Source organism: Asparagus officinalis, chromosome 5 (assembly GCF_001876935.1).
Source record: "Asparagus officinalis chromosome 5, Aspof.V1, whole genome shotgun sequence".
NCBI classification, from domain to species: domain Eukaryota; kingdom Viridiplantae; phylum Streptophyta; class Magnoliopsida; order Asparagales; family Asparagaceae; genus Asparagus; species Asparagus officinalis.
In genome coordinates, this window is record NC_033798.1 from 108037966 (window position 1) to 108064000 (window position 26035).

Here is a 26035-nt window from a genome sequence, read left to right on the forward strand (position 1 = left end):
ATAAGCTTTCTTATAAATACAAACGAAACTCCTTTCTTCGGAAGAATCAAATTTTCACCCTACATATATGTCTTAAAAAGTGGGAGCAAGTTTACTATATTATCCTTATATGTGGATGATATATTGCTCACTGGAAATGATATAGAAATGTTGAATAAAACCAAGGCAGATCTCAACGAAAATTTTGAGATGAAAGATATGCGAGATGCATCATATATTCTTGGAATTCAAATAATTCGAGATAGAAAGTCTAGAATGCTAAGTTTAAACCAAGAAAAAAATTTAAGATCAGTTCTTAAAAGGTTTGGAATGGAAAATTCCAATCCGGCACCAACTTCGTTGGTTATGGGAAAGAGATTATGTAAAGAGCAAAGTCCTGGAGAGGGGAAGAAGCCATTAGATGTTCCTTATGCTCAAGCAATTGGAAGCTTGATGTATGCAATGTTGTGCACCAGACCTGATATAGGTTATGCTGTGAGTCTAGTCAGTCGATATCAAAGTAATCTAGGACCAGCATATTGGGAAGTTGTTAAAAGGATTATGAAATATATTAGAGGTACATTGACTCATAGATTAGTTTATCAAGCTGAATCGCTTGAACTCCTCAGTTATTGCGATGCTGATTTCGGATGTGATAAAGATGATGGAAAGTCCACTTCGGGACACTTATTCATCTTTGGAGGATGAGTTGTTTCTTGGAGTAGCAAGAAACAATGGTGTGTTGCTAGATATACGCAAGAAGCTGAATATATAGCTTGTAGTATGGCAACTACACATGCTGTCTGGATAAGACAGTTTTTGATTGATCTTGATCTCAATTTGTTGGAAGGACCTATTGATATTTATTGTGATAATCAAGCAGCAATTAGCTTAATCAATAGTGGTGTGAATAGCTCCAAAGGAAAACATATTGAGATCCGGTATCATTATATTCGAGATATTGTAGAAAAATAAGAAGTCAAAGTGACTTATATCCCTACTACAGATATGATTTCTGATCCTTTGACAAAAAGAATACCAGCGAAATCTTTTATCAAACATGTAAGTTTGATGGGACTTAGGAATAAATAAGTCCAAGTAAAATTTCATGAATAATAAAAAAAGAGTTACTCTCTACGGATAGTGGGAGTAATGGTAAGCAGAAACATCCGATCTCACAGATAGTGGGAGGCATGTCACTTGGTTGATTTGGTCAAGTGGGAGATGTTAGTCTGACTTGGTCTTATGTGACCAAATCAACGCTTCTCAAGTGGAGAGAAACGTGGGATATGGGGTTTGTTGAGAGAAAATCTCTCAGAGGCAGATTGAGGAGGGTGGAGATGATGGGATTTTGGCCTATAAATAGTGGATTAATCTCCATGAGAAAACATAACGAAAAAAAAACTCCACGCCCCCCCCCCCCCCCCCTCAAAGATATCATCTTTTCTCTTCGCTGTGCTTCAAACATTGTTGTAGCCTTTTAATGCCTCCGTCGTTAGTTAAAAGGATTCAAAATGATAGTCCTTTATTCTTTGTGTGGCTGTTTGTTAATTAATCCCAAAAGTTTGTGTCTGTTTTGTTTTCATATCAAAGCTTCTATTGTAGTTTTGATGCCTTCTAGTAACTTTGTTTTCTACAAGGTTAAGTAAACATTATTTTGGTGATATATATTCCTTTGTGTGAGCTTTTATTTTTTTCGTAATTTCCTTTTTAGTTGTTTCTAATCTCTTTGTTGCAACATTGTGTCCGTTCAACACATTAATACTGAGCTTATGATTGCAGATCCTGTTAGCCTTCTTGTTTTCATGATGTTTAACAAACAATTTATCACTAATGTTGTTTGTCTAGTATTTGTGTTTTCTTATTTATTATAGACAAACAACGTAGTTGGAGGATGGATGGAATCGAGCCTTAACGATCATATCAAATGGAGGTTGGCGGAATTGTGGAGTGAAGCAAATTCAATTCAAGTTAAAGATTCAATTACAAGCTTCTTCCGCAAAGTTTACCAAGTCATGCTCATTGAAGACCTTCATCAAGCTTGGGTATATTTAGTATAGGTTTATATTATGTGTGTTTAATACTCTAAGCTCAATATCATATACACACACAATATTGGATTTTCTCACAAAATGAGCTATTTTGAGAAAACTTTGTGATATTATTTTATTAACCATGTTTACTTTATATTCATGTGTTATAATGTTTATGAAGACATTTCATAAAGTTTCAATATGCGTTTAAACTCTTTTTGTCAAAAACATGTTCTTAACAAATTCATATTCATGCATGTTTTTACAAAATAATGAGTTTTCACAATTGAGAAATGAAAATTGAGAAATTCTTTTTCTAACATGTTTGTTTTCATGTTTATAAACATTTCGTAAAGTTTCATCAAGTTTGGAATTGATTTGTTATGTTTAATGGAATTTACAAAATCATGTTTTTCGTTCGTGCATGTTCGTGCATGTTTTACAAAATAGATGAGTTTTTATAAATAGGAAGTGATATTCAAGAAATTCTTTCTTTGACATGTTTATCTACATGTTTAGAAACTTTCCTAAAAATTTTACTATTCGACCGCCAAACTCTCTGGACGTGGTTACTGTAGCACAACGGCTATATTTTTCAGATTTTGATATATCCATTATTTTATCTTTTTGCTTAGTTTTCTTGGGTTTTTGGGCTTGTTTCATGAGCCTATATATACTCCATGCCATCATACTTCTAAGGGCACTCAAGAAATATTTTAAACAAGTTTAAAGAGTTTTAAACAAGGGTTTAAGTGTATTTTAGTGTGTTTTCACAAGTGGAGAAGATCATCTTTTTGTTTGGGCTCCAATCTCCATCTCTCCATCTTGTCATCTATTGGAGAAGTTTTCTAAACTCTATCTAGCTTTACATTTGCTTAGTTATTTGATTATCATTCTTTAAAGCTAGTTTTTATATTGAGTTTAGATTTGATTATATTATCTTATTGTTATACACACCCACTTGAGCTTATTGTATTTGCATACATTATATAATTAGTTTGTGAGATAGTGTGACATTGAGTTGAGCCTAATTGAGTTCTCACCTTGTTAGAGAGAACAATCATTTGTTATATTGTGCTTAATTGTGAGGATTCACTTGTAATATACTTGTACACCGAGAGAAGTGTGTGGTGAGAGACGGGGTCGAATCCAAGAGGAGTGGCGTCGGTTGACGTGCCTAGGGAGAGGTTGTAACCGAGCACTTGAGGAGGAGGACACGGGCTAGGACCAACACTTAGTGTGTGAGGTGTGATTGCATAGTGATTGTATTGTGAGGTGTAAACGTTGTTCGGGTGAACGTAGAAAACCCGGTTGTGATAGTGAAGATCTCCTCGAGGTGAGGAGCGAAGACGTAGGTCGTGGGGACCGAACTCCGTAATCATATTGTTTATTTTTGATTGCATTGGCGCACTTCCTTTTATGTTCATATCTTATATCGCCTTTGTATATTGCTTATTGATTATATTGCCCACTATCTAGTTTAGATTGTTTACCCTTGTGTTTATATATCCTTGCACATACATTACCTATATCTCTTTATTAGGATATATCTTGTTGTTCATATTGCTTATCCTAGCTCATATACATCGTTGTATTTCATACTTGCTAGGATAACTTGTTAATATATTTTAATTGGCATTTAATCGGATTAGATTAGCATAAGACCCTAATCACCCCCCTCTAGGGTCTAACAGATCCAATGACTAAACGATTGCCGACGAAACAGTTCCTAAGTCATGTGGAGCATATATGATTGTTTTGTTGGCCTTCTTATTTTGAAGATGTTTAACAAACAATTTACCACTAATGTTGTTTGTCTAGTATTTGTGTTTTAGTATTTATTGTAGACAAACAACGTTGTTGTAGGATGGATGGATTGCGCCATAACGACGATATCAAATGGAGGTTGGCGGAATGTCGGTGAAGCCTTGCAAATTCAAAGTTAAAGATCAAGTTCAAGCTTCATCCGCATATGTACCAAGTTGAGCTACAATGAAGATCGTATAGGTTTATATTATGTGTGTTATATACTCTAAGCTCAATATTATATTCACACACACATTTATTAGTTTCTTAGTATATATATATATATATAGTTATATACATATACATCTTGGTTTTTAGTTTTATCCACAAACAAAGTTTTTACAAATAAATTCCAAAAAATGTGTATACATGCTTGTTTTCTATGTGGATAAGTTGTTTTGGTTTAATTTCATAGATATGAAACAAATATATTTTCATATACATACTCATACGTTTTACTTTCTATTGTATTTGTGAAAATATTGTTTTCTTGGTTTATAGACTTAACAATAATCATATACATCTTTTATTAAGTCTACAAAATCATTTTGTAATGTTTCAAAACATGGTTAAGCTAAAATGTCAAGATTCATATGTTTACATTTTCATGTTTTGGACTATTTTGTAAAATGATGGTATTTCTCATTTGGGAAGTCTTTTTAGAAAACCAGTTTTTGTAGCATGTGTATTATCATGTCTACAATCATTCCCCAAAGTTTTACATTTTTCTGAATTTATTTGATATTTTTAAACAGCATTTCAAAATCAGATAAACAGTTTTCATATCAGTTTTCGGTCGACCGCACCGGTCGACCGACGCCAATAGATCCGTTAGACACTAACGGCTATTTTTCTGAGCTGTCTTCTGGGGACTTTTTTGTCTTTTGTTAGGGGTTTTGGCTGAGTTTTTGAGTGGGTATAAATACCCTATTGCTGTTTTCTTTCAAGCCATCTAAGAGAGTTTTAAAACAAGTTTAAGAAAGTTTTTAATCAAGGGTTTAAGTTTTGTTTAAAAGAGTTTAAGAGTTTGTTTGAGTTTAGTTTGTGAAGCAAATTTCACAAGAGCAAAGAGGAGATCATCCTTTGGTGTTTGGGCATTCAACTCATCTCTCTCTCACTCTTGATCTATAGAGAAGTTTTCCTTAAACTCAATTCTAGCTATTTATTGTTTTGATCTTAATTTCCATAAGCTAGATTTCTATATTGAGTTTAAATTGTTTTATTGATACTCTCTGTTCACACACAACCTATTGAGCTTATTGTATTTACATTCATAGTATAATTTTGGGTTGTGAGATTAGTGACTTAGAGTTGTGCTTAATTGAGTTCTCACCTTGTTTAGAGAACAAATCATTTGATTTATATTGTGCTTATTGTGAGGATTCACTTGTAATACACTTGTACACCGAGAGAAGTGTGTGGTGAGAGACGGGGTCGAATCCAAGAGGAGTGGCGTCGGTTGACGTGCCTAAGGAGAGGTTGTAACCGAGCACTTGAGGAGGAGGACACGGGCTAGGACCAACACTTAGTGTGTGAGGTGTGATTACATAGTGATTGTATTGTGAGGTGTAAACGTTGTTCGGGTGAACGTAGAAAACCCGGTTGTGATAGTGGAAATCTCCTCGAGGTGAGGAGCGGGGACGTAGGTCGTGGGGACCGAACCTCGTAAACATATCGTTTTGTTTGTGATTGCATTGGCGTTCTTATTCTTGTTTTCATATCTTATATCGCCTTTGTGTATTGCTCATCATATTACCCTATCACTTGTGTAGATTGTTTATTTTACCCTTGTCTTAGTTTATATATCCTTGCATATATTTCACTATATGCCTCTTTGCTAGGATATATCATATTGTATATTGCTTATCCTAGTTCATATATATTGTTGCATTTCATACTTGCTAGGATAACTCATTAATTAATTTTAGTTGGCATTTAATCGGATTAGATTAGCATAAGACCCTAATCACCCCCCCTCTAGGGTCTAACATGTTTTAGCTCGTTATGTGTTTGTTTTTCTCTCTAAATGTTTTTTAGACATGTTCTGAATATTCTTGGAGAATAAAGTTTGACTTTATTGTGTACAAATAAAGTTATCATATTTAAATTATATCCGTTAGGATAGTTAAAGTAGGAACCAAATGACTTGTAGGAAGTTATTCATAAAGTTTGCTCATAAAGTTGCTCACTTGATGAATATATGTATTGTCATACATGGAAGGAAGAGCTTGTTATTTCTAAGAGCTTGACCGCTATGATTCGTGCATTAGATTCTTTATTTGAGTGGGAGCTATCCAATACTAAGTGGTAAGAATTTTTTATTATGAGATATTTGTATCATGTGGACCAAGTGGGAGAATGTGGTATCCGGATAAAGTTTTAGCCTACTCGATACAAATTATCTTAATTTGTTATGGTATTTAAATTCTTATAATATAAAGAGTTATAGTGGATTTATATAAGATCATATCTAGATAATTTCCCAGATTGATGGAAATTATTTTAAGAAGTCTCATCTTTTAAGAATTCTTGTTATAACAGAAGGGTCCTAGCCTAGCCTATAAATACAGACATAGTTCCTCCATCCGATTAAGGCTTTTCAATTATTTATAGTTTTGATCTAATTTTCTAGTTACGGATCATTCTAGACAATAATGGCTGGAGGTATTTTTTAATTTAAGTTATTTCTGCTGCATGCTCTGTATTTATTTAGATTTCAATTTCTAACAACCAAACCTTCAATAATTTTTGCAGAGAATCCCAATGAACTTTTAGATGAATTACAAAAAAAAGAACCATTAACTCTCAAAGTTTCTTTTTCATGTTATTTTTTTTCTAATTTATGGGCTTATTTACAAAACTCATAAAGTTCATGGGGGTATTTTTGTAATTCTAAAAAGTTCTTGAGGGTGTAGTGTGATTTTGAAGGTTCTTGGGCGTTTGCTGGAGAACAATAAAAGAGAGTTGTAGTTTGAATTTTGAAATATCTAGGGGGTTTATTGCAAAACACCAAAAGTTCATCCGGGTTTAGTGTACTCTACCCCGCTAGAAATAGAGAAGACATCATAATGGGTGATTAATCGTGCGCCAGAAAAATTATACTTGATCGGGTTTCGATACAATATAACTTTCTGGCCAAAGCATGGGCCTAAAATTATAGTTGATCGGGTTTCGATACAACATACACGAATTGTCATTTTTTAAGCCCGCTGTTAATTCACGACAAGATAAAATACTAATGAGAATTTAAAAAGCTAAAAAAAGGAACGCCCACCGTGGGGCTCGAACCCACGACCACAAGGTTAAGAGCCTTGCGCTCTACCAACTGAGCTAGACGGGCTGACGTCACGAGGTAAATTACATTCTCTAATGAAATCTATACATTTCTAAAAATAACGACTCGCCATTTTCCGTCTCCGCTCTGATCTGTTTCGTTCCTCTAGATCCCGTCACCGCCCATGGCTTCTTGGCTCAAGGTCGCCGAAGGTACGCCGACCTCTCTCTCTCTCTCTTCCCTCATCCTTACGATTCACCATCGCGATGATCTAATTGTTCCTTACGATTCTAGTTTACTGCAAATTACAACTCCTTTCTGTTCGCTGTAGTGATCTAATTTAGATTCGCTGGAAATTTAATAATTTTTTGCCCTCACATTTAGCTTCAGTGTAATGGAGATGCAAGAATTTCAGTATTCAACTTGAACGTTGTCGATTACTGGTGATCCAATGAGAAATTCCTAGTCATCAAGAATTAACAAAATGTTATTATTAGAACTTTCTACTTACCTATATATCAACAATTGTAGTTTGATAATGATTATGAATTATTTATACACATGTTATTTTCTAATAGGATGGAGAAATATTACATGAATCAACTGCTGATGTATAAATCTTTCTAATTGATCACTTCATTTTCTTTCCCGGTCAGTAACTTTCTACTTGAAGCTTAAGAATGTATTGGGGAAAAAATTAGTACAATGAACATTTTACTAAATGACTATTACTCTCCTTATCCTCTTCCTGTTGCAGCCTATCATTTCCAGTCACTAACCGTTACTGCGACCGACACAGTCAAAGAACTTAAAAACACTACTAACAAATATTGCAAAAGAATTCCAAATAACTTAAAATTTAGGATTAATTAGACCCGATATTCTGCGGTATCGTGTTATTACACTGATGATCGCGGGGTTTGCGTGTTTACACCAATTATCCTAAGATTACTAATTGTAACTACATGGGTGACCCTAAAGCCTAGAAAAAAAAATAACCCTCGGAGTTCTTGTGTAACTACAATCTGTATACTCAGTGTTACTCATGTAGCTTCAATACTTCAGGATCACATATGTAGTTACATCACACCTCAGGGTATCCAGTTGTAATTAATCCTAAAATGTAACTGATTGATAAAGGAGGAGAAACATGGGGTCCAAATTCTCTACAATCTTGATTATAGAGAATGCCTATAATCAGTTAGGTGAGCTAATACTAACGACTTGCCTTAGTGGGTCCTAGAAGTAAAAATATTTTATATTACTTAGATAATGAATATCACTCATAGGGCCCATTAATTGAAATTTTTTTGATTGATGAGTTATAGAGAATTTCAACGATCAATGATGTAGAGGATCTCAACTTGATCAAGAAACTAATAGGCAAACTCCTGGGAAAAAAAAGACACCCATTACTTCAAAGTTCTAAACTATTTAATTCATTAAAAGGGGGCTGAGATAATACATTCGTTGTCATGTGCCTGCAACAGCATTCAACATAGATAAAATACAGAGGATTCAATCTTCACTGTTCTGCATCTTTTTTTTTACACATTTCTTTGATAAGAGAGTTCCGTCTCGTAACCTTTAATTATTTTTTGTCCCAGTCGTACTCCCCAGGAATAGAGAAATTCTTAACTTCATTTTAAAATTTGGAAAAAATACAACCATTAGTTCTATCAAATTGACATAATCTGCAAAATTATACCGAGATTAATCCACATTTTTAGGTCTCCGCTCTGATTAGGACTTCTTGAATGCCTATAAGGTAAGTTGCAAGGATACTGGTATGAGACATGACAAATATGTAAAAGATAGAATACAGGGACATGACTGAAACTCATGTGATATAATCATAGTTTTAAGCTACACATGTAATAATCCTTTAGATCGTCCCTCTTAAAGCTGAATCGAACTCAACCCGTGTCCAACATATTACAAAAATAGCTGTGAAATGTACGATGCATATTCAAGAAGTGTATAACAAGTGTTTTAAATGAAACATGTGGTGTATAATTGAGTATAGTTTGAATAAATATACACATATATTTAGGGAGTGTCCAAGAACAATCAGGTACGGGTACAAAACGTGTTGAGTACCGGTGCGACTCCATATTAGAAATACCTAGGCAACAAAGCCTATAAGAGTTCACACCCTGTGACCTGTGTAATATGAGGGTGTGTAACCAACTCGTAATCCCCCTTTCCCAAACAAAATGCCACACGCGCACGTACACACAACACTTTTATAAGCACTTATTACACATACCAATATAAGTGCATATGACAATTTTGTTGGAGACGTGTAACTCTGGCATGACAATATATTATCTTTTACCCTTCGAAAGTGAAGAGAAAGTATCTCATCAAGAAACTACTTTCTCATAACCTTCTATTCGCAAATCTTGTCTTAATGATAGAAGTGAAAGATAAAATTTTGACATGACAGTTGTTGATGGCTGATATCAAACAGTCAATGAGAGAAGTGAGATAGTTGATGGAGGTCCTCTAACCCTTCGAATGTCCGGTTCTGAGGTGGGCTATTCTTCCCTGCACATGTAGCAAATCGTAAGGGGATGGAGTTGGGTTCTCCGATTGTTCCTACGACGATCAAGTCAGTAATTTGCTTGAGTAGAGAAGTAACTAAACTGTAGAAAATTCTTAAGCACAGTGGGCAGAGATCAAGATCTTATCTTATTGTTGAAAATGATACCCATATTTATAGTGGTAGTATGGGGTAGGATGATAACTTCGATCGAGTATAGGCTGGCGGCCAAGTCAGCATCTGCTTTACATGTGTAGTCCGACGAGTGGAGGAGATGTCACTTCCGCATTTAATGTGAAGTGACTGGGGGCGTACGGTGCCGACGTGATCCGATGTGTCATAAAGACTATTGAGGACAGAGAAATGATGACGCTGATCATGCATTTAATGTCATTTATTGCAAAGTGATTGGCTGTTAGTGCGCGAGAGGGGGCTCGAGCCTCGAGGTAGTCGTCACCTTTCTACTCGTCCAATAGAAGATCGAGAAGTACCGCCTTCGCGAGATGTCGGCCGAATGGTCGGACGAGTGGGTTGGTCAAGAAGTCAGCCTAGCCAGAGGTCGACATGTAACGCCTTTTGAGTCACCCTCGCGAGATGTCGGAGTGTCGAGTTGTCCAAGCTAGGTCTTTGATTATCTTGAAGTGAAGAGCTGACTCAATTACGCATAATGTGAGACACTTATATGCTATTTGATTGGATATTACTTTTTAGCACTAAAACAGCTATAACAACAGTTGACGTGGCCTCCACTTTCTTCATGTTATTTTTGGTTGCCATAAAAATTAGACAATAAAAGTTGAATTTTTAAAATTGAAATGGCAAGGAAAATCAAGGACTAATTTCTCTCTCCTCTTAATTCACTTTCCATCTACTTTAAAATTTTTAGAAGAAAGTGAAAAGAGCGAGAATAATCAAGAGGCAACCCTCATCCAATTTGCATTTACTTTTCGAGCACTTCCTAAGTGCCAAACGTGAAAAAATAAGAACAATCACCTTTTAATTTTTGTTTCACTTTCAGGGCCTGTTTGTTTGTCTAAAAAAAATTGAAAATCAAAGAAATGGAAAACTATTAAATCAAAGAATTGTTTTGGGAGTGTTTGGTTTGCTAAAAAAAGTAGGAAAACAAAGAAATGAAGATGAGTTGTCACCTTATTATAGGATGATGTGAGTGATTTTTTAAAAAAAACTTGTTTTAATATTGTTTGGTTGGCGAAAAAAATAATGAAATAAATTATAAGAAACCTATTTCTTACAATAGGTTGTTTTCTTTTGCTTGGTTATTTCTTAAAAATAAGAAAATATATGAGATGAGATGAGTTGTCATTATATTATTGGATGATGTGACCCACACTTAAGGAAATTGTTTTCCTAGCTTTTTGGGAGGAAAACAAAGAAATGAAATGTTAATGAGATGAGATGAGTTGTCACAATCTTATTGGATGATGTGAGTAATTTTTAAATATGAGATAAGATGAGTTGAGTGATGTGGTGGATGAAAATAATATTTTATTAAATATATTGGATGAAAAAAGACATCACCATTTTAAGGGTTATTTGCATACATACCCCTTACGTCATGGGTATTCGCAAAAATACCCCCTACATCTCTGTATTTGCAAAACTACCACTCAAATAATCAATTTTGAAAAATTTATCTTTTTAAAGCAATTAATTATCAACTTTGATAAGCTAATTTGTAATCTTAGTGTAAAAATTAAGGTATCCTCAAAGCAATTAATTATTAACATTGATAAGCTAATTTGTAATCCCAGTGTAAATATAATCAATAAAATAGTCAAAATTTTAGCATCAAGTTAATAATTTGTTATCGTCAGTGGGTGAGCATGGGTGGTAACATGGGAGACTCCCCACGAGATGGCCCAAGTTTGATACTCATCCACACATTCACTTGACCCTATTTGTGAATATGGTGGTTAGTACGATCTGGGGGTTTTCGGGGTTTTACTTGGTTAGGTGGAGGTCCTGTAGGTCTAGTGCTGAGATGGGGTCTCTCTATCGGGCTAGGTCATCCCCATACATATTCCTCGTGATGTCTCCTAGTAGGTAGCTGGGCTTGAACTCCGTAGTCAAAAAAAAAATGTTGATGATTTGTTAATTTTCAAGGTAATTTGCAATCGCTACATATAAAATAGTCAACATTTTAACATCAAGTTGATAATTTGTTGATTTTAGCGTATTTTTTAAAATTGATGATTTCAGAGCTAGTTTTACAAATACAAAGATGCAGGGCCGTTTTCAAAGTGTCCATGACATAAGGGGTATGTATGCAAATAACCCCTTCTTTTTATATCTTTAGCTGTGTGAGTAGTCTTTTTCATAGCCCGCTACTTAATTAACGGGCTTTTAATTCGTGACAAAATAGCTAAGAGAAAAAGAGGGGGGAAAACAAAAATGCCCACCGTGGGGCTCGAACATAAGGGGTATGTATGCAAATAACCCCTTCTTTTTATATGTTTAGCTGTGTGAGTAGTCTTTTTCATAGCCCGCTACCTAATTAACGGGCTTTTAATTCGTGACAAAATAGCTAAGAGAAAAAGAGGGGGGAAAACAAAAACGCCCACCGTGGGGCTCGAACCCACGACCACAAGGTTAAGAGCCTTGCGCTCTACCAACTGAGCTAGACGGGCTTACGATGTTCGGTATGTTTTTCTACATAATTATAAGCACATTCCTACCATATTTCCGATCTCTCCCAAATCTCAAACCCATCGATCGCCATTGCAATCTTTCTCAGCTCATGATTCAGCATTTTCCCGCTCCGCTCTGATCTGTTCTTGTTCCTCGAGATCCCGTCACCGCCCATGGCTTCTTGGCTCAAGGTCGCCGAAGGTACGCCGATCTCTCTCTCGCTCTCTCTCTCTCTCTTCCCTCAAATCCTTACGATTCACCATCTCGATGATCTAATTGTTCCCTATTACTCGCCTTTACTGCAAATTTCAACTCCTTTCAGTTTGTTGCCGTATTGATCTCACTATTATAACTGCTTTTGATCTAAGCAATGGCATAATTTGTATCGGAGATTTGGAAATTTCACAATTCTTTGCCCTCACATTTAGCTTCAGCGTAATGGATGGAGATTGAATCTTTTTAAGAAAAGTTTTTACTCAGTTCAAATGATTATCGAAAGTTGATTTCTTATTAGAAGGAGTAGGATAGCTCAGGTTTCGACCTGAAGAGAAGGAACCTCGACAAAAGGTGAAGATTTAAGTGCATAAATTATTCTCCTTCGTCTTCATCACGAGTTCAGAATTATTGTATCATAACTCGTACAGCAGAATATTTGTGGGTTAATTGTGTGCTGCTTGGTTACATTCTGATCAACGATTGTAAGAATAAGGTTTTTCATTTATTAAGTTTCCTACTTTGTTGAATTAGAACTGTGGGCGAATTTGGATGGTTGCAGCTATGATTTCTTATCACCGGTTTTGAATTATGTGAAGTCCCTTCAACTTACTGATACTTAATCAGTGATTTCGGGCAACATCACTGGATCACCGTAATATCGCTGTTCTTTTTATGCGAGCAGTCGATTTATATACGTATTCAGGAAATGATATCGTACGATTTATATATTTATTCAGGAAATGATATCATATGCAGCAACTTTGGAATTTAGCATTGCATCTGAAATGGCTGCAGGACATGCTGATTTCATGCAGTTATGCTGGTAGAACTTCAGATGCTATATGTATCGTTGAAGTCTACAGTTTCTTGTGTATGTTAACGAGAGGAAATCTGAACATTCACACACTGGGTGGATTAATTTGAATCTTCAGAAAATTCCATGAATGTTACTATGAAGTTTAGTTATATGTCAAATGCGTTTATTAGGTTAGCATTTTGTATTGAAATAGGCCTTTGGTAGGAAGATTGACCTCACCTATCTGATAATAAATCAATGGCTAGTTTATCTTCTCCTCAATAACATAAACAAGACCACCAGAACGGTGCTACCATGACATCCAATATAAGGTTACAACACATTCATATGATTTAAATCTTCTGATGAAAGATTTAACTTTCTTCCTGTGTGAATCTTTCAGGAGAGCAAGTAAAGTAATGACCTCTGCAATCTAATGTAACATAAAAATTAAATTTCTGTTGGTTAAGGCGTTCATAAAGGGTAATAGTTGTTTCTCAATGGCCCTTATATTTGTTTAAGAAGTTTAGAAGGCCTGCTTCTAAGAGAGAGAGAGAGAGAGGGTTTTTTTTGTTTTTTTTTTTTGTTTTGCGCGGCGGGGGCGGGGGGGGCCGGATAGAGATAGAATAAGGATTTAATCTAGTGAAAATTTGAATTCACCATTTTCCAAAATGTTTTCCATTAGATGGTGTCACCTACTAGTGCAAGTTGATATCAAAGGGTCCACAAAGGTGATTTAATTTTATAAGTGAGTGAATCACACGAATATCATTGTCCTTATCTTTATCTTCATTTATGTCCTTTTGCACTGAAATCAAGTTGACTGTGTTGCACAACTCAAAACCGAGAAAGTTCCATAAAAAATAAACCAACTTTTACAACCAGCCTTTAACTGAATGGCAATCCTTTATGAGTTGGTCAGGATGAAAAGTGGTGAGGATGAAAGATACAGTCTCTCCTTCGCTCCAGAGTTTCTTTGGATGAATTTGCCTAGCTACGATCTTAATAATTTCTTGGAGTCCCTAAACTATGCTGTTATTTAACTCGTATAATACTCTTCTGCAACTTCTGATTAGGAGATCCAAGATATCTTGCTACTCCTTATAACTCAATGCAAGATTAAGCTCAATAGAGTCCCAATCTGGTGCAATCCATCTAAATCAAACAGTGTGCTTCATTTTAAAGTCGGGAAGGCCTTCACTTTCTGGATTTCCTTAACCTCCTTGCATGTGAAAGTACATCCCCTGGTTGTAGCAAGAGTATCAAATTGCCTTCTGACCTGTGGCACTTGATCTTGTTCTTGTTGGAGTAAAGATGTATCAGTACCACGCATGACAATAAGCTTAAATTGATGAAAAAGCTTCCAAGGACAAGAACTCAAATGCCAGAAATTAACTTCTCATTTGCGTATGAGGCATCACTTTTCTTTATGCAGTAGAAGGCATTCTAATATCTGAAATTTGAACCTAAATGCTATACTTCCAATCAGCATAGTTTACCACAATGCTCTCAGCCAGGAACTATTGTGCTCTTAGAGACCGGCAAACAAGTTAATGACATAAATTCATACTTTTTATAAAGCTTTATCATTAGTAAATTTAACTATTTACTCATGGCAATTTTCTCTTGCCATGGCCCCTCTCTAAATTCCATTTCATTAATCTTATTCACTTATTTAATGTTCCAAGACTTACATGTTCATTGATGTGCAACCATAACTGAAACCATAAAGGTGTAATTTTTGGTATCAGATTTACTTGAAGTTGTAGACCGAAGAGCAAAGCTTGTTGTCAATGAGTTGTCAGATGAGCAGTCTGATTTGCAGCCTTCAAGTTCAGGTATATATTCTCAACACTTTATTTGCCACCTAGTTCTGATAGCTGCAATAGAGAAGGCTTTATCTTTCTTCTTGGTATATTTTACATTGAGAGAATAAAATCCTTATCACTTACATTTTCCCTGTTATATGATTAATACCATTCCTATGACTTACAATTTTCTTTCTGTATCTGTTTGCACCAAAAAGCACCTAATGGTCAGGAAGTCAAAGCCAGAAGGACAAAATCAAAGACGAAGGTTGTAAATTAGCATCGTTGTGGTTTCCAAGATTTTGATGCAGATAAACTGAGTTACTTACATGGATCAGCTCATTTGACTGCTTTACAGGCTAATTCAAGACCTTCCTCTACAGAAGTCTCTAAAACTAATCTTGAACAGCAGAAAAACATACAGTTGTCAGCACCAGATGTGAAAGTTGACAGAGTTGAAACTTCTACGCATGAAAATTCTCTCGAAGACGAAACAAATCAAACGACTGAGACGTCCTCTGAACATCAAGCTGATAACAATAATAATACAATAGTATCAGATATTACTGCATCAGGAGCTACTCAAATTGATGAAAGCGAAAAGGATATTATCAATGCAAAAGCAGTTCCTATTGCACACAGTGATATTGAGACAAAAAATATCTCTACTGAAGATGCTGCTACAGCTGCAAACTCGGAAGATGTGCTTGAGAATTCCACCCCTACAGTTGTGGGCAAAGAAATTGATTCCCCCAGAGTTAACCATCCTGCTGATGCAGATTCAAAACTCAGTACAGCCCATGAAGATGCCTCTTTGACAGTTGAGAAAGTGAAACCTGAATCTGAGACGGTAGAGAAGCCCAATGTTATCAATAGCCAAGAAAATGAAAGTGATCCGCAGCCTGACCCATCACCAAATTTGAACAAGCAGCAGGAAATTAAAAATGAAACATTGCCGAAAAAAATTCAGGACCAACTTGATGAGGTTTTATTGTACAAAAAGAACTCTCACATATAAGTAGCTATTATGTATCATATTGAATGTTCCCTCAGTTAATTATTAAGTTGGTTGGCAGGCTCAGGGGCTACTCAAGAGTTCAGTCTCCAGTGGTCAATCAAAAGAAGCCAGGTTAGCAAGGGTAAGATTTTCTCACACTGCTAATGTGGATAGAGAATATCTTTATATATGAGCGTGCCTGGTTTGCATGTGATAGAGACAAACCCATTTGTTATAGAAAAAGTACATTAGCGTAAGATATTCATTCAGTCTAAAAAGATCTCCCAGCCCTTCGTGATCATAATGGATAGAGAAATGTTCAGAAAAAGTAATGGTAAAAGAAACATAGAGCGTTGCTCATGCGGTTATATTTTAACTAGAACTTTAATTAGACTCCTAAAATACTTTGAAGCTATAAAGTTCTATTGAAAATAGAACTCAAACTTTAATTAGACTAGCACGCTCAAGCAGTTTTCTGGCATGTAGAATTCCAATTCTGCGAAAATTCAGATAATCCACCTTTTGGTCTCACGGCCATTCTGCCTCCATTAAGAATTCTACCACCCGTATCTGTTATCCGACACTTATATTTGCTTACATATTAGTCTTTCTGAAATACGTAACTATAACATAGTACTTCTACTAATCGACAGGTTTGTGCTGGCCTTTCGTCTCGTCTTCAAGAGTACAAGGCAGAAAATGCTCAGCTAGAGGAACTTCTTGTTGCAGAGGTGAGCTGTTTTGAACTACCTTACAGCTAGTGCTTGCTGAGTTTGTCCACACACATGATATGTGACTTTTTGTGTTCGTTAACTGTTACCTTTCTGTTTCTGTAACATTCCCTTGAAAATCTGCAATTGGAACAGAAAGAACGCTGCACTTCATATGAAGCCCGTGTAAAGCAGCTGCAGAAAGATTTGTCTGCGTCCAAACTTGAAGTGACAAGGATTGAATCGAATATGAAAGCCGCTCTTGCTGCAAAGAATGCTGAAATTGAATCTCTTGTTGGTTCAATGGATTCCCTAAAGAAACAGGCTTCTGGTTCAGAAGAAAAACTTGTATCATTACAGGTTTCAGTTTTTTGCATGTACCCTTCTCTTATTTTTCCTGTCTATTAGAAAGCCTCAGTAGCTGATTTGGTTGTTTAGCCTTTCTTGATGCTCCATGTTGCCAGGCTTTCTTTAAACTAGGAAAACACAAAAATAGGAGAATCTTCTCGTTGAATTCTTAAACCTTGTGACAGTTAATATGTGTTTTAGTTTACTTGTTACAAGTGTATCTTCCTTGTAAATGAAGTTCCCTACATGAGAACCTCCTCTTTGTTTTAATTAGTTCCATGTTCTGTTGAGACTATAAGATGGCAGGTGGATATTCTTCTTGCAAGGTTATGTCGATAAGGTGAAAATTTTATGAATTAGTTTTCGAAAGGCTTCTCCTCTATAGAATTGAATTATCTGTTTCCTTTTTCTTTTTCATGATAAACTTGCATAATTTTGTAATGATGTTAACCTTTAACATCATTACAGATTGTCAACTCAACTTTAAACCCTGTTGTGACATGGACTAGGTAGACATAGTTTTCTATCACATTGCTGCTATTTTTTTTTGTGGTTATTTGGTGATTAGAAGGCAATAGAATTTTTACCGTTAGAATATATTCCTCACATTCTTTTCCAACTACTTTTAAATTAAAATCACTGTTCATGCTACAGAACAATTCAGAATATTAAACCCCTCTTTATGCAATTTAGAATCTTGAGCAGATACAGTAAATTTTTAAGCAGATAAAGTAAACTCTTTGATCGTTCGTCCAATGGTGAAGCTAAAGTGAATTTTTGAACCTTTAAAACACTATTCATATCTTTTTTTTTTGTTCTCGCAGATGATGATTTGAACCTTTATTAGACATTCCACATATATAAAACTTTTTTGGCTCTATTAAAGAAAATTGATAAAACTTGCTGATTGGTATATTATTTTGTTAACTGGTTTGGAGATTCACTCTGTAAATAGTAGTAAAAAATTTATCGCTGAAGTTTTTATTAATAGTTATATATAAAAAGCATATTATCAATTTGGCGATAGATACACCTTGGTAAATAATACCCGCTGCAATGCGTGGGCTTAATACTAGTTCTATTGTAATATAATACATATGATTCCATTCTTTTCTTCTTTTCCCTTTTTTCTTTCACCTTTGTTAGTTCTTCCTTTTCTTTGTATTAATTGTTCTAGATCCTTTCCAACAAAGCAAAAGAAAGCCACAAACACTCAGCTTCAACTACAAACGCACTACCAACCCACACAATGATCCACCCACCAAAATACACACTAGGATAACCTTGTTACCATTCCTTTCATTTCCCAGATTTGAATAAACTGACCTGATCATGTAGATGTGACGTTTATTTTTAAGAGGAACTCTGTTAACTATTGTGCACTTCTTAGTATCTTGCATGTATTAATATATTATTTACTATTTTTCTTCGTTCATGGTGTCAAAATGGTATCTGATTTTATGTATATTTATTTTTGACATCCTTTAAGCTTTCAACTTTGATTATTGGATTCAAGCCATATTTTTTTGGGCGCTAATCAGGCAAACATGGAGGCCATAATGAGGAATCGTGAACTGACTGAGACTCGAATGATGCAGGTAAGTGCTATGATTCTTAGACAATACCTTTGTTCCAGAGCATCGTTGAGCTATCGGATTTCCAATTTATTTAGTATAATACTGCTCACATATTTTTTAATAGGCTCTACGAGAAGAGCTTGCTTCTGCAGAACGCAGAGCTGAAGAAGAACGTATTGCACACAATGCTACCAAGATGGTATTTCTCAAAAGCCATCTGGGATTTTGTTTTTGTTCCTTATAAATTTGCTCATGGCTGTCATACTTTTATAGGCTGCTGTTGAAAGAGAAGTGGAACTTGAGCACAGAGCAGTTGAGGCATCCAATGCACTTGTTAGGATCCAGGTACATTTAAAATAGTTATAAGTAGATTCTTTGTAATTATGGCATTTTACATGCACAAAACCATACTTTAATCCTGGTACCTTGGCCTTTCATGTTGGTTGTTACTAAGGAGTTTCAAAACTTTGTGCTTTCTTGAAATTTTTTCTTAACATTCTACTAACAAAAGCATCAAGAAGGCCACTGAGAAATGACAGTACGTCCAGTGGTTACCTGATAAAATTTGTGAAAAGATCATGTGATTCCATTTTTATTTTGATGTCTTACCTTATGTCATTCATGGTTGTAATGCATATGGTATAATATGCTATCAAGTAGTTTGATCAGTTTGTATACCTATTGATTTCTGACATGATTTTTTTTTATTTAGAGGGCAGCGGAGGAGAGCACGGCAAGGGCCACTGACCTGGAGCACAAAGTTGCTTTACTTGAGGTATTTTTCTTTTTGTTTCTTCATGTGTCCATTTAAGAAAAACATCGTAAATCGTTTCTCTATGTCATTCAGGTGGAATGCGCATCTCTTACACAAGAATTGCAAGATATGGAGGCACGCAATCGTCGTGGACAAAAAAAGTCCTCTGAAGAAGCTAGCCAAATCCTTCAGGTAAAAACAGGATTATTAAAAATGTCATCCAGTAAACATAATTACATTGTTAGTATTATCAAACTAGAAATCTGAGTATAGAGTAGTACGAAAACCAAAGAGGGAAGTTATTAGAGACAGGTATGCTCTGGCACCTTGTAGGATTAAGAAAAAAAGCTAATTTATATGTGGTAATTTCTTTCAACTTGTGTTGGACATCAAGACTCATAACATCTGCTTGCGTACATCTGACTTGCCTTCCCAGGCGATTAGAAAACCTATAACTATGTCGGAGCAGTTTCATAACAAATGTGAAAATTGCAGGTCAGTCTTCTTGGAGTGGACTAAAACTGGAAGAGATCCTTTGGCATAATGAGATGCGACATTAAGTATTTAATAGAACATGAGCACCTTGTAAACATGCGAAGGGTCATGTAGGAGATAATAGATTGAATGTCAGACTTTAATTTGATCTGTTGATTAAAACAATGGACCCTGACCAGCCAAAAAAGAAACCATTGTATTAATAATTTTCTTCCTTTGTGCTTCAATATAACATGCACATCACTAAGGTGTTTATGCGTGATACATGAGCATCTACACAGAATCATATATTATCATGTCATTGTTTTGTTATCTTGCGTCCATATCTATACTTTCTATGTTTACGTTAATGTTATTTACTTTTGGCTTAAAAAACATTTTAGAAGCAGGCGTGGAAGTTGCCATGCTTCCAGTTTGTCTTAATTTTCTTTTACTTTTGAAACATTTAGATGCAGGCATGGCAAGAGGAAGTGGAGCGTGCACGTCAAGGTCAAAGAGATGCTGAGACAAAGCTTTCTTCATTGGAGGTATTTCTTTTAAAAGTTCTATCAAAACTATCATAATATTCTTTTTTTCCCCCTCCTTGCAGATGTTTTTCTATAGGTCGACTAAATAGAAAGCCATACATTATTTGTGTTTTTTTCGTCTTTTAGAATTAATTTAGTTAACTGTTTCATGAGGAAGGATATAATTCTCTTTGTTTACTTTCTTTATAAAAACCTGACAGGCTGAGTTACAAAAAATGAGAGTGGAAATGGCAGGAATGAAAAGAGATGCGGAGCATTATTCGCGGCAGGCAAGTTGGTTCAATTATAATATTTTTCCTTATAATGAGTATGCTTAACCCATCTCTACTAATATTAGTTTTTTGGATCAAAGTTTGCTTGTGTATGAGTTGAATCTGGATTGGTTTAGATGTACCTTTTCCTCTAATTGAAAGAAACTAAGTTTCTGAGTTACACTAGTTTAAATAGTCAAATCATTAAAAAAGAAAGGGGGGTGAGGGTGGAGGTGGGTCATGTGTTTTTGTATTGCTAGATTACTTGCGCTTTATTCTTTTACAGCTTCGTCCACACCCCTACCTCTTGCACAGACTGGGGAAAAGGTTTATGCCAATTGGCCTGTTCTATTGAATAAGAAAGAGGAGATGTAAACATCACATCTCCCATAAAATTTAAAGGAGAAATTTTTGAAATGGGCCAGTTTTGATAAATATTTAGCAAAACCGACCGTTTTGCTAAATATTTAGCAAAATCGACCTCTTTTTGGCCACCTTACGAGAGCTGGCCATGAAGAGGTCAGTTTTGCTGAGTTTAAGTTTTGAAACACACGGGACTAGTAATCCAGTGTGTCTAGTGGGTTTTCTATTTCACTATTATAAAACCCACGACCTCTCTCTCCTTCTTCCTCTCCTCTCACTCCTCCTCGGTGGGTCATGTGTTTTTGTATTGCTAGATTACTTGCGCTTTATTCTTTTACAGCTTCGTCCACACCCCTACCTCTTGCACAGACTGGGGAAAAGGTTTATGCCAATTGGCCTGTTCTATTGAATAAGAAAGAGGAGATGTAAACATCACATCTCCCATAAAATTTAAAGGAGAAATTTTTGAAATGGGCCAGTTTTGATAAATATTTAGCAAAACCGACCGTTTTGCTAAATATTTAGCAAAATCGACCTCTTTTTGGCCACCTTACGAGAGCTGGCCATGAAGAGGTCAGTTTTGCTGAGTTTAAGTTTTGAAACACACGGGACTAGTAATCCAGTGTGTCTAGTGGGTTTTCTATTTCACTATTATAAAACCCACGACCTCTCTCTCCGTCATCCTCTCCTCTCACTCCTCCTCCTCCCTTAACCTAGCTGACTCCACCACCAATGGCCAAGACACTCCATCGTCGTCGTCATCGTTCTTCGCTGGAGCTCGGCATCGACAGAGCTTCCTCTTCCTCAGCTCCTCCGATCCCCTCCGCACCTGCCTCCTCCTCCTCCACCGCCACGCCCTCGACCACCTCGTCCTCGTTCATGCCTACTCCTCCCTCACTCGCCACTCCAAGCTCTTCTCCTCTCTATCTCTCCACTTTCCAAGACCTTTTCTCCTCCTCTCAGGCTCGCTATCCAGTCAGATCGCTGCCGGATCCACCCCTAAATCGATCCACTACCTCAATGTGAGACTGATGGGGGATTGGATCAACAATCCTAAGAGATACAAAAAGCTGATCCCTAACCCTAACTCTCTGGATCTCATAAATCCAGATCTTTATCATTATGCAATTTTCTCTGATAATGTGATCGTCGTGGGTTTTCTGTGGGTTTTTGTAATAGTGAAACACAAAACCTACGGGACTAGTAGTCTCATGGATTTTTTGTGTTGGGTTTAGTGGCTGATTAGCGGCCACTAAACACACGGGACTACTAGTCCCGTGTGTTTTAAAACTCAAATTCAACAAAACCGACCTCTTTTTTGCCAGCTCACCGGAGGTCGGTTTTGCTAAATATTTAGCAAAACGGTCGTTTTTACTAAATATTTATCAAAACTTGCCCATTTCAAAAATTTCTCCAAATTTAAATGGAAAGAATGGAAGTCACATGCACAAATACAACTCACAAACAGAGAAATTTTTGAATGGAGGTGTGTTCTCTCTGTAAGTTAATTAGTTAGTTGGACAGACCAAAATATTAGGACAATATGGCTTAAATAAGAATAGTTGCATAACATATATGAGATAACTCTCGTCTTTTGCTTAGATCCTGTTTGATTTTAGCAATTTGAGAAAATGTAGGATGTGTGATTCACAGTAATCACATATAACATGAGCGAATAGACTATCCCCTTCTTTATTCTCTTTTTTCCGGTGTGAGGAACCTTGGCTTAGTACCAACCAAGTAAACACTGAGGCCTGGGGCCCCCATTTCACAGTCCAGGCCTAGGTGAATAGCAGAGGTATTGTAATGCCTAATAAATATGGCTTTTTGAGCCAAGGCCCCAATCACTAGGCGACTTTCGGGTGGTGACCCTTTTTGATTCTTGGAAGACTGAAACTGAAAACAATTTGAATGAGTTTAGAATTTGGAATTCCAGTTGTAATATGAACCCTGCAGTTAGAGGTGGCATGGATTAAAAATTCTCCTGTGTTTATAAACCTTGGTTCTCCAACTGCATTCAACTTAATGAGGAGTTTCTTCTAGACGATTATTCTAGATTGTTGGGACTTAGGACATTTGTTTGAGTAGTTATTTTTTTCAAATGGGTCTGAGGAACAGTTTTAAACCAGAGTGATAGGCTGTGGCAAGTCATAACATTGTTGTGGTTTACTTCAGTAGCATATAAACCCTTGGCATTTTGCTTCACCTCTACCTTCTCCTCAGCCGTTATTTCCCTTGTTAGGTATCCTTAGCTTGATAGAACATGTCAAATCTAGTGGCAGTTGAATTGAGGAGCAATGTTCACTATTTTTTTTGTGTACTTGATGATGATTTTTTTACACAATTTATATTTGTTTAAGTCATTTATTTGCAGGAACATATGGAATTAGAGAAACGTTATCGCGAGCTAACTGATCTGTTGGTATGTTTCAACTTAATGATTTGCACGTATTAATTAGTGATCATATGCTCAGAAAATTAGTATCGAGACTTCACCTGTGTAACCTATTTCAGTATCATAAGCAAACACAACTTGAAGCCATGGCCAGTGAAAAGGCTGCAGCGGAGTTCCAGCTTGAGAAAGAGGCGAGGCGTCTGCAAGAAGCACAGGTACCTTTGTTTATTCACTATTCTGGAAAGCCATGGAAATTATATTACCACTTTAATGTTTGTTGGATAGGTAGAAGCTGAAAGAAATAGAGTTTCTAGACGGTCATCGGCAGTATGGGAGGAGGATACTGATATAAAAGCACTTGAGTATGTTTACTTCCTTCATAAAACTTTTAACTTATATTAATGTTACAGAATTGGTAGCTCAATCTTGTTGCAGAATGCTTTATTAGTTTGTCGACCTATACCTATGAATTTTGTCCGTCTTACTGTTCGACGTGCTTGACTACCCAATTTCTATGTCGACAATCCCTTCTTTTTCTTTTCTATAGAACTAAAAGTGTACATCTTGTTGGCAATTAAGTCAAGATTTTTTTTCCTCCAAATTCTGTCTAGAATATGTGTGTACAACAGCCTGTACTTGATTTAATTGGCATTATCTTTTGTTCATCCTATTTATCTTTCTCCCTATCATATAATTATAGAAGCTTGAGCGCTTTAGAATTCTATCTATTAACAGCTATTTTGCAGGCCTCTTCCCTTGCACCACCGCCACATGGCTGGCGCAAGTGTACAGGTGATTTATTTTCTTTCTTTGTGTCTCCAGTCTCCACCTCTTAGCTTTTATTGCGCTCTCTTAATTTCAGAAAGTTATGTTTTCTCGCAGTTGCAAAAAGCTGCCAAGTTTTTAGATACTGGAGCTGTCAGGGCCACTAGATTTCTATGGCGTTATCCTGTTGCTCGGGTCCTTTTGCTTTTCTATCTGGTTAGAAATGGCTTATTTCTCCTTATTTGATTATCAGGATTATATACGCCAAAGGCCCAGGAAGTGCTGGTTAAGAATTAATATATTCCGCGTTTCATATTTGCAGGTATTTGTGCACTTATTCTTGATGTATTTGTTGCACCGGCTTCAGGTATGCTTATTATCTCTATGCCTTAGTAATCACCAAACTATATATTTTAGCAATTATTAACAGAAGATGTTATAAATTATTTAACAGAAGATATTATTTGTCAATGTTTTTGAATTTTAGCAATTATTGGGCATAAATTTGTTTCATTTACCAGCAAGTACTGGGTTATGCTCTCTAAAATATTAACTTGGATTAAGGTGATGATTTAAAAAAATAAAAAATTTGTCGTGTGAGCTGAAAAAGTTAGGGTAAATTAAACTAAACCCCTAAGACCTTTCAGCATTTTATAGTAAACCACCAATAACTTTCAAAATCACACTAAATCTTGAATAACTTTTGCAGAAACCCCCCAGCATCTTTTGGGTAATTACACTAAACCCCACTGACATTCAAATTGCTTTTTTTGTTGTTTTTTGCTCTAATTTATGGGGGTTGTCTGCAAAACGGGGAAACTAATTGCGGATTTTCTGCAATATCAAAGTTATTGAGGGTTTTGGTGAGATTTTGAAAGTTATTGGGGTTTACTGCAAAATGCTGAAAGTTCTTGGGGCTTAGTGTAATCTACCCCAAATAGTTACTATTTGTGCAGAGTCGCTTTGTCCTTGATATATCAAGGTTTAATGTTTGAAAATTTTCTTGGCCTTTCCGTACTTGTAAGCTGTGCACTTAAATGGTTAACTAAGGGTTGTAAATGCATCCAAATACAAATCGCAGCTGATATACTCAATTTTCTGCTGATAATTTCAGGAACAAGCAGATGACTTTTCCTCCAGAGAAGTAGCTAAATCTATGGGGCTTGGAGACACAAGTTTGCCGTAACTTAGCCAGAGATTTTCTTCCTTCTTTCTTGATAGTAACATTTCTCACTCTTTATACAATGTAAATGTTTTCATTTTGTAGAGAGGCTTTATAGTCTATTCTTTTACATCTCACATGCATATTATTTCAAGTGTAATGTAATAATACTATACGAACAGGGTGTTTGATGTTATGCAGTACTTAGGTGGACACAGGGATATGTGTGGACAAATATTTGTAGTTACAAGTGGAGCATACAGTGAATATGTGATTTGCTAGAAATACCTTTTGCCTCTTCAGATTCGATGCCCTTGCAACCTTCTACAGTGTATGTCTTTATTTAGTCCGGGTTCAAAATCGGGTTTGGATTAATGAGAGATCTCATATTCAAGATTGGGGAATAAACTGTACAGAGAACCAATAGAAAATTTTCTCAAACATGAACTGAACAAACATTGAAGCTAAGGTTAAAAAGGGAGCATGACGTTGTTCTTCCACGCTGGGTAGTTTATTTTTCCAAAATTAACGAAAAAGGAAAAAAAAGAAAATTAATGGTCATTCAGTGTGATGGTGAGCTGTATC

General features: G+C 35.9%; 1 protein-coding gene and 2 non-coding genes across 5 annotated transcripts; 1 reads left to right on the forward strand and 2 right to left on the reverse strand.

Annotated features, from left to right (window-relative positions):
• Positions 7086 to 7158, reverse strand: TRNAK-CUU. Its single transcript has one exon. It is a non-coding gene; the product is annotated as a tRNA-Lys (tRNA).
• Positions 12213 to 12285, reverse strand: TRNAK-CUU. The gene has a single exon. It is a non-coding gene; the product is annotated as a tRNA-Lys (tRNA).
• Positions 12366 to 25735, forward strand: LOC109840580 (golgin-84). 3 transcript variants are annotated; one of them, XM_020409287.1, is made up of 21 exons: positions 12371 to 12487; positions 15050 to 15136; positions 15325 to 15374; positions 15465 to 16091; positions 16183 to 16245; positions 16757 to 16834; positions 16970 to 17173; positions 18703 to 18759; positions 18863 to 18937; positions 19012 to 19083; positions 19451 to 19513; positions 19586 to 19684; positions 20437 to 20514; positions 20715 to 20783; positions 23503 to 23550; positions 23643 to 23738; positions 23809 to 23885; positions 24270 to 24315; positions 24406 to 24504; positions 24611 to 24655; positions 25403 to 25735. In XM_020409287.1, exons 1-21 carry the CDS (start codon positions 12460 to 12462, stop codon positions 25472 to 25474), a joined length of 2133 nt encoding a protein of 710 aa, XP_020264876.1. In that variant the 5' UTR covers positions 12371 to 12459; the 3' UTR covers positions 25475 to 25735. The 3 variants fall into 3 exon arrangements, 2 of the variants coding, with proteins under 2 accessions (XP_020264877.1, XP_020264876.1); XR_002246948.1 differs by lacking the exons at positions 24611 to 24655; positions 25403 to 25735 and having other exon boundaries at positions 12367 to 12487; positions 23813 to 23885; positions 24406 to 24499; XM_020409288.1 differs by lacking the exons at positions 24406 to 24504; positions 24611 to 24655; positions 25403 to 25735 and having other exon boundaries at positions 12366 to 12487; positions 23813 to 23885; positions 24270 to 24318.